Source organism: Rosa chinensis, chromosome 5 (genome assembly GCF_002994745.2).
Source record: "Rosa chinensis cultivar Old Blush chromosome 5, RchiOBHm-V2, whole genome shotgun sequence".
Classification (NCBI taxonomy): domain Eukaryota; kingdom Viridiplantae; phylum Streptophyta; class Magnoliopsida; order Rosales; family Rosaceae; genus Rosa; species Rosa chinensis.
Window position 1 is genome coordinate 56,300,470 of NC_037092.1, and position 8,556 is coordinate 56,309,025.

The 8,556-nt window shown below is 36.3% G+C and overlaps 1 protein-coding gene across 1 annotated transcript; it reads left to right on the top strand.

Moving 5' to 3' along the window:
• Positions 1–408: 408 nt before the first annotated feature.
• On the top strand, positions 409–6,167 carry LOC112168166 (disease resistance protein LAZ5). Its single transcript, XM_024305289.2, has 6 exons — positions 409–989; positions 1,202–2,285; positions 2,614–2,895; positions 3,146–3,205; positions 3,870–5,292; positions 5,388–6,167. Exons 1-5 carry the CDS (start codon positions 457–459, stop codon positions 5,154–5,156), a joined length of 3,246 nt encoding a protein of 1,081 aa, XP_024161057.1. The 5' UTR covers positions 409–456; the 3' UTR covers positions 5,157–5,292; positions 5,388–6,167.
• The last annotated feature ends 2,389 nt before the right edge of the window (positions 6,168–8,556 follow it).

Consider the following 8,556-nt stretch of genomic DNA (forward strand, 5'->3'; position numbering starts at 1 on the left):
TTCTTAAATTCAAATCCTCATAATTCAATAATTACCCAAACAGACGAATTTGAAATCTTAGGATTTCAATAACTCAGATTTGAAATACATAAGATTTGAAATCCAAATCCAAATCCAAATTCCATTTCCAAACGGGGCCTTAAATTACATCAGTTGCACGCTCCGGAAATAAAGAAAAGATTCTCAAAGTGGTTATTCAAAAGAAGTGGGCGGTTCAATCTTCCCCTCTAGGGCAGTTCAATGAATTAGAGTTGCAGTCTAAGTCAAGTTCCAACTTGCATCGAAAGTAGAAGGAAACTTCTTAGCACACATGGTGTGGTGCCCACAAGTCCTAAAGAAAAGAAGAAAATTGGGTGGTGCCCACGCCAAGTCCTAATATATAACAGGGAGATATAGTTCTGATGAACCCTCTCTTTGGAGCCTCGATCATTATGTGGATCTAGTTATCCTACAATAATGACCACTCAATTTGGGGCCTCTTCTTCTTCCTCTCTCTCTTCCTCTTCTGGTACCATTCAGCCCTCTTTCTCTTCCTCTTCTGCTACCATTCAGTCATGGACGTACCATATCTTTTTGAGTTTTAGAGGAGAGGATACGCGCAACTCTTTTACAGGCCATTTGCACAAAAATTTGGTTCAGAAGGGAATTAAAACCTTCATAGATGATGGCCTTACAAGAGGAGAAGAAATATCAACTGCACTTTTTAAAGCAATTGACGAGTCAAAAATTTCTGTCATTGTATTCTCTGAAAATTATGCTTCCTCAAAATGGTGTTTAGAAGAACTTGTGAAGATCATGCATTGTAATGAATCGAAGCAACAAATTGTATGCCCTATTTTTTACAAGGTAGATCCATCAGATGTACGAAACCAAAAGGGTAGTTTTGGTCAGGCACTTGCTCATCATGATAACTTGGAGAAGGTGGCAGGATGGAAGACAGCTCTTACAAAAGCAGGAAATCTTACTGGGTGGCATTTCTCACACGGAGGGTAAGTCTTCTACTATACTTTCATAGTAACTGTGATATTCTTCTTCAAGCTTTTATTTTGCATAAATAGTTGTGGTTTTGTCTCTACTAGGGAGGGTGTAGATGTCTTCTTGTTTAGTTTGTTTTTCATGTTTATAATAATCTTCTTTCTTTTTCCACCACAAATATATGATATTATTGCATTTAATATTTTCTATAATTTGCAATTGACAGGCATGAATCTGAATTCATTGATAAAATTGTTGAAGAGATCTCACAACAAGTTTTAAAGTTTACATATTTGAATGGGGACAAATACTTAGTTGGAATAGAGTCTCGTTTAAAACATATGGAAGAGCTTTTATGTGTTGGAGAAAGTGACGTACGAATGATAGGGATATGGGGCATTGGTGGATTAGGCAAAACAACAATTGCGAAGAGTGTTTATAATAAATTTTCCCATAAATTTGAAGGCAGTTGTTTTTTGGAAAATGTCAGAGATAGATCGTTGAAATATGGAGGCCTAAAAAAACTACAGAAGTTCCTTCTTTCTAAGACTCTAGGATTGAGAGACTTAGAGGTAAATAGTCTTGATGAAGGAAGCATCATGATAAAAGAAAGGTTAAGCCATAGGAGAGTTTTCTTAGTTCTTGATGATGTGAATGATTTGGACCAGTTAAAAAGTTTAGTTGGAAAGTCTAATTGGTTTGGTTCTGGTAGTAGAATAATCATAACAACACGAGATAAGCACTTGCTACATGATGTTAATCACATATACCAAGTGGAGAAGTTAAGTCATAGTGAAGCTTTGGAGCTCTTCAACTTTAATGCATTCAAAGGAAAAGGACAGATGGGTGATTACGTTGAACTCATAGATAAAGTAATATGCTATGCTGAAGGGCTTCCTCTAGTTGTGGAAGTTATGGGTTCATATCTACGTGGTAGAAGTACATACACATGGAAAGATGCATTAGAGTCTTGCAAAAGAGATCCTAAATTTCAAGTGCTCAAATTAAGTTATGATGCACTTGAACCTTCGATGAAGGAAGTTTTTCTTCACATCGCATGTTTCTTTAAAGGTAAAAATAAGAACTATGTGATGGACATATTAGAAGGATGTGACCTACGACCTAAACATAGCATTGAAGTACTCATAGAAAAGGCCCTCATAAGCATTACTGAAGAAAATGGTGTTTGGATGCATGATGTGCTAGAAGAAATGGGCAAAGAAATAGTTTGTCAAGAGTCGTCAGAGCCAGGAGAACGTAGCAGATTGTGGTTGTACGAAGATGTTTATCACGTTTTTGTGCACAACACTGTAAGTCAAATATATAGATAGATAAGTGTTATTTATTCAAGAGCAACACATCATGTACATATTAATTTATACTCAAACATAAAAAAAATAGAAAAAGGATTCTGCCACTTCACTTTATTATTTGCACTTCATTTTGAACTACACAAAGCAAAATGCAAGTGGTAAAATATATGGCTAAGTGAAGTGCCAAAATCATCACAAAATAAAATAAAGCTAAAAGTTTTTCCATACATATTAAGACCCAAAAGAAATTTAAAAATTTTACATTTGAAATTTCTTATTGAGGAAAAATTTCTTTGGTAATCTTATTGTATGTTTTCCATACCAGGGAACAAGCAAAGTTAAAGGGATCATGGTTCTGAAAGACATATCAGATCAACAAATACCCTTGAATAAGAAAAGCTTCTTAAAGTTAAGCGGTCTTCAAATTCTTATAATTTGTGGTGATGTATTCTATGGAGATCATGTGGATTACCTTCCCAATGATTTGAGACTCTTAAACTGGAAGGGTTGTCCGTTACAATATTTTCCATCAGATTTTTATCCTAGGAAACTTGCTGCACTCAAGATGGTTTTCAGTGAGATATCATCACCATGGAGTGTACTTAAGGTATAGTTTAACAAATTTACAAATAACAAATTTATGAGTACGTACGCTATAGACTAGCTGTAAATTATTTACTAATTTTGTTTTTTTAGATAATAATTCATTACTATTTTAATATTGGAGCTATACTGGAGATTTTTATTCATAGTTTAGTTTTGATAGTTTAATTTTGAAGCTATGGTGTAAATTTATTCACAATTTTATCGTCGCATGCTAACATAATTCAATTGAATACATTTTTTTTTTTTCAAAGGGAGGTTTTCTATGTCAAATGCCTCGGATTTGCACATCACCATTGGGAAAGAGACTACAGGTAATTTAACGTAATGATTACTGTTTTCTTCTTCTTCTTTTTTTTTTGGCAAGAGTTCAATATTGTTAATATGAAGAGGATTTGGGGTTTTGTAGTAAAAAGCTAATTGGGGATTATATTAGAAATGTCTATTTTTTTTAGGAGGGGCCAAATACGGCTGCCCTAAGCCTTAACCATTAATAAAACCATAGAATTCATTTTTTTTTTTTGGGAGGGGGAGGGGGGACCTTGGGTGAGTAATTTTTTCCGTTGATTTGGTGACTGCCTACTATTAAGGGTGTCTTGCCTACATACTACAGGATAATTTTTCACACCTAGCTAGTTTAATGAATTTCTGAAACACCACAATTGAGCATATTAGTGAAGCGAGATTCAATCTAAATTATCTTTGTCCAAGGTGATAGTTGTAAACTGTTGGCTCATTTAATAATTGAACTTTGATGTATAAGTAAATGGTGCCAAATTTTAGGATAGTTATATGTGCAATTCTAGTTTGAGTTTCTACTGAAATATCATATTTACTCAAAAAAAAAAAAAAAATTCCTCACCCAAGACATGAAGACATATTCTCTCTTTTTCACATTTTTTTATAATTACAATTAATTATGTTTTTTATTACTTATAAAACAGTGTTATTAACTATATATATATATATTGCCTACAGAATATGTACAATTTGAAATCAGTCGATTTGGGAAATTGCAATGGTGCAACAACGTTTTCCAACTTCTCTAGATTGCCAAACTTAGAGGAGTTGAAAATAAGAGACAGTAAAAAAGTCAAAAAATTTGAAATTGTGGAAGAGATGAAATCCTTGAAAAGGTTGAATCTAAGCCGTACTGCAATCAGAGAATTGCCTTCATCAACAATCAGATGTCTCATTAATCTGGAACAGTTAACTTTATCATGTTGCCATAAACTTAAACATGTGCCGTGCAGCATTTTTGAGTTGCAACATCTACGGCGTTTGGATCTCTCTTATTGTAAAAAGCTGGTAACATTTCCAACAAAGTCAGAGTTTTCAACGGGATCGACCAGTTTACAGGACAAGCACTATGCTCTATTATCCGTCAATTTGGACAATTGCGAGCATCTCGTAGAAATTGCAGAAATTCCGCAAGAAATATATGGCCTACGTGTGAAAGGCTGCTACCGATTGCAAAAAATTTCAGAATTGTCAAACATTTTGGAAGGTAAAGAGTCAAAATTGACCCCTTTTATGGACTTCCGTAATTGCTATGAACCGTCCGGCGATCTGGCTCGTGTCTGGGCAATGTTGAAAAAGTATATACCGAATTTACCCCGTTTCTCGCCTGATTGCTATGGACTGTCGTCTCTTATTTTCTCATGTCGGCAATTTGGGTGTAAGGTTTTCTTTGACGGCCCGATTTACAAATTTGGGATTCCGGAGTGGTTCACTTGGCGCAGGGATTTCGATATGGAAGGACTTCAAGGATGTGAATTTAGAATTGATTTTCCTGGAAATTTCAAATGGGATGACAAAGGATTGGCTTTCTGTGCTCAAACTGTTTATCACGATCACCAACGCTGGGCTCTGAGATCATGTTTCAGAATAGTCACAATCTACATTAACGGTGTATGCATCATTAAAACAGACCTAATCATGATGAGAGAGTCCGTGTGGGGATACTTGCCATTCGATACTATAATAGAACGGCTGAGTAAGAGTGGGTCACCACCACCTTCCGTGTGTCTGGTTAAGTTCGAAATTGAATTTAACACCGGCAATGTGTGGTCTAACGAGATTACGGACGAAGGGCCCCCGATGCAAAGCTGCGGAGTCCACGTTGTAAATGATTGCAAAACTGCGGACTCCTGTCCACCGTTTTCCATAAGAGAGCTGAAGATCGATGCTGAAGAGACTGACTCCTACTACGATGCTGAAGAGATTGACTCCTACTACGACGCTGAAGATCGACTAACTGTTTGATAGTAAGTCCTTCAGAGGGATATTGGTTTCTTCGACTCTCCTAGTTTGAGTGGTGGACACTGTTTTGAACTAACTTCGATCATGATCGTCAAGAGACTCGACTGTTTGAATCCCTCTTCAACGACCACTTCAGTCGGTAAGTTAATTTCAGTGCCTTTAGAATGTGCGTGATCTTTAAAACCTGTGAATAAAATTAGTTGTTTACCTTATTATTTTCTTTGTGAAATTCAGAACAAGGCAAGCCATACCTCCACCACATACGAATTTCGCCACACTTATCACTGAAGAACGACTGCCATCTAAACGCTGTGAAAACAGAGCAGATGTGCGACATGCTCCAACAAAGAAAGGAATTTGGTACTGACATATCATCGATGTATTCTATTGAACTTTCCATATGGTGAGAATTGATATTATCTAACCATCTGAACTTTTTCTATTTGCTTATTTTATATATGTTGTTGTATGAAGCAATAGAATACTAAGGTGTAAGTATATTGGGCAATCACCATTCAATACATGATTTCCCATTGTCACAAGGAAACCGGAGCTTCAAGGAAACAAAGAGGAAGATATGTTCAAGCAAAATTGAGTCACTGATCTTGAGTTTAAATTTCCAAATCATGCTGCACATATTTAATTGATTTACTTGTCTATTAAATTGATTTGGTGTACTTTGCATTAAAGACTTCTTGCATGCAAAACAAATAAATTTTGATATCTTTCTATATCTATCATTTGGTGTTTAAAGAAAAGATTTGTTTGAGGGGGAGTTTTTCCTCTTGTATAAAAGGCTTCGAAACTAATACATGTGTAGGGTTTTTTTCATCGGCTGCATAAAAACGTTGGTTCATTCTTGAACTATGGTTTTCGGTCAAAAACCATTTTTCTGAAAAACTCTCTTTATTTGTTTCATACTTTATCTTGTGTCGTCCAGTACTTCCATAGATTATTCTCAAAGATCAGTGAGACATTGAGAACGAGAAAGATCAGTGATTTGATTAGAGTTGATAGATTGAAAATCAAGTATACGTTAGATCAGTTGTAAATCAAGTTAGCATTTGTTGCTAAGAGATTGTGTATGTTATGAACAACACAACTTGTGTACTGTAAACTCATTGGATTCTAAATGGATTGATCTTTCGTGTTGGCTACGTTAAAAGCCACGCAGTGAAGTTTCCTCAGTGGAGAGGTTTACACTGCGTTAGCAAATTCTGTGTCCCTATTGATAAAGTACTCTTGTTGTTAAATTGTTCTTTGAGTTATAACACAATATCGTTCCATTTGGTATTTTCATTTGGCATCAGAGCGGGTTCTAGATTATTCTAGTAGATCGTAGGGACGATGGAACAACATCGAGATAGGGCTGCTGGTGGATCTGTTAATAGTCCTCCATGGTTTGATGGAGGATGTGAAAAGTACACTCAATGGAAGATATACATGAAGTCATACTTGTATGCGCAAGATGAACATGTATGGAACATTGTGGAAAATGGTTGGAAGACACCAATAATTCCAGCTAAAGGCAAGGGCTCATCAATCTCTATTCCCAAGCCACAGAAGGACTGGACTGACGTAGAAGTACGTGATCTTCAAGCCGACTTCAAAGCAAAAAATAGCATTTTCACTGCTCTCTCTGAACGTGAAAAACTGAGAATTAGTCACTGCGACACTGCAAAACAAGCTTGGGATCTGCTGCAGACTACACATGAAGGAAACAAAAAGGTACGTGCTCAAAAACTGCAAGGTCTGATTTATGAATTTGAAACTATGACCATGGGAGATGATGAAACCGTGGATGACTTTCATGGTAGAATTCTAAAGATCACTGGTCAATGTCGTAGTCTAGGTGCCCCCTTTGATAAAGATAAGGTAGTCAAGAAAATACTTAGAGCCTTACCAGAAAAGTTTCACTCTAAAGTCACTAGTATTGAGGACTCCTTTGACATTGATGAATACCCCTTGGATGAACTCATTGGAAATCTAAAGACTTATGAGCTAAGACTAAAACCTGAAAAGAGATCCAAAGGTGTAGCTTTCAAGGCTGTGAAAGGGAAAGAAGAGGAAGATGAATCACTTGATCTTGCTCTTCTGACCAAAGAGTTCAAAAAGTTTCTTAGAAATAAATCCTCCTCTCAAAGCTTAAATGTTCCCAAGAAAAATTTTGTTAACAATGATAACAACATTAGAGGGAATTTTAGAGCAAACAAATCTGGAAAAGTAAAATGCTATGAATGTGGTGGCTATGGCCATATTTCTACTGATTGTGGTAACAGGAAGCATGGAAATAGCAACAATAAATCCCTCCTCTCGACATGGAGTGATGATGAACCTCAGGAGATCGAAAATGTTGCTTTCGTGTCATCTCTTTCACTTGAATCTGAAAGTGATGAAGAATTCTCAGATGATGAGACCAATGTCCGCTGCAAACAACTCTATAAAGCGTCAAAAGCCACATTAATCAAAAATGCAGGTTTGGAGGATGAAATTGTGCTGCTAAAAGCTAAAAATGAGAAGTTGGAACTTGCATGGAGGACCTCTCAGAACACGTGGGAACAAGAAAGAAACAAACTTATAGAAGAACTGCAGAACTCACAAAGCGACGAAAGCTCTTAGACCTGGAAGATAAAATGAGCTGAATTGAAAAACAAAATCAAGATGCTTGAACTTGAGGTAAAAGGACAACATGCTCTAAACTCAAACCTACTAACTGAAAATGAATCATTGCAGAAAGAGCTGAAGTCCACTCAAGAGAAGTTCACAAAGTTTGAGATAAGTTCTGCAACAGCATCTAAGTTATTCAACTCCGGAAAAACCCACCATGATACATTCGGACTTGGATATTCTGGAGAAAGCTCCAAAGGCACACACTTTGTGAGAGAATCAAATTCGAAATTGGAGAAAGATGATCCCATCACTCAGGTCATCAAAGACACTGTTACAAGGGCTGACAAGGAACCAAGATCGTCTCAGAATGTCACTCAGGTAAGGTTGAATCAGATGCCTCCTACTAGTCATAACAAGTATGCGACTTTTAAATCTTTTATTCCTACATGTCATTACTGTGGTAAGTTAAGACATATTAGACCAAGATGCAATGAGAGACTTAAGTCAATTCCATCTGGTGAGGAAAAGCTATCTATAAAATCTTTACATTGTGAGCTTAAAGAGCAGAAAGAGCTTATCAACAAATTGGCTAGTCTGATTACTAAAGCAAATATGCAAAATAGAAGTAAACCTGTCTGGATTAGAAAGGACTTAAATAAACATCATTCTAATCACTCTGATTCTACTGACTCTATTAATGATGTCTGTCTCATGACAAGTGTAAGTACAGATAATTCCTCAGCATACATTGAAGCAACTTGCCTGGTAGCACTCACGGCCTTGGCAGACAAGT

What these genes read in the sequence shown, in the direction of transcription:
- LOC112168166 (XM_024305289.2), top strand. Translation starts at nt 457, where the DNA reads ATGACCACTCAATTTGGGGCCTCTTCTTCTTCCTCTCTCTCTTCCTCT. An exon ending in TGGCATTTCTCACACGGAGG is followed by an intron (nt 990 to 1,201) that starts GTAAGTCTTCTA and finishes TGCAATTGACAG; the next exon opens with GCATGAATCTGAATTCATTG. An exon ending in CACCATGGAGTGTACTTAAG is followed by an intron (nt 2,896 to 3,145) that starts GTATAGTTTAAC and finishes TTTTTTTCAAAG; the next exon opens with GGAGGTTTTCTATGTCAAAT.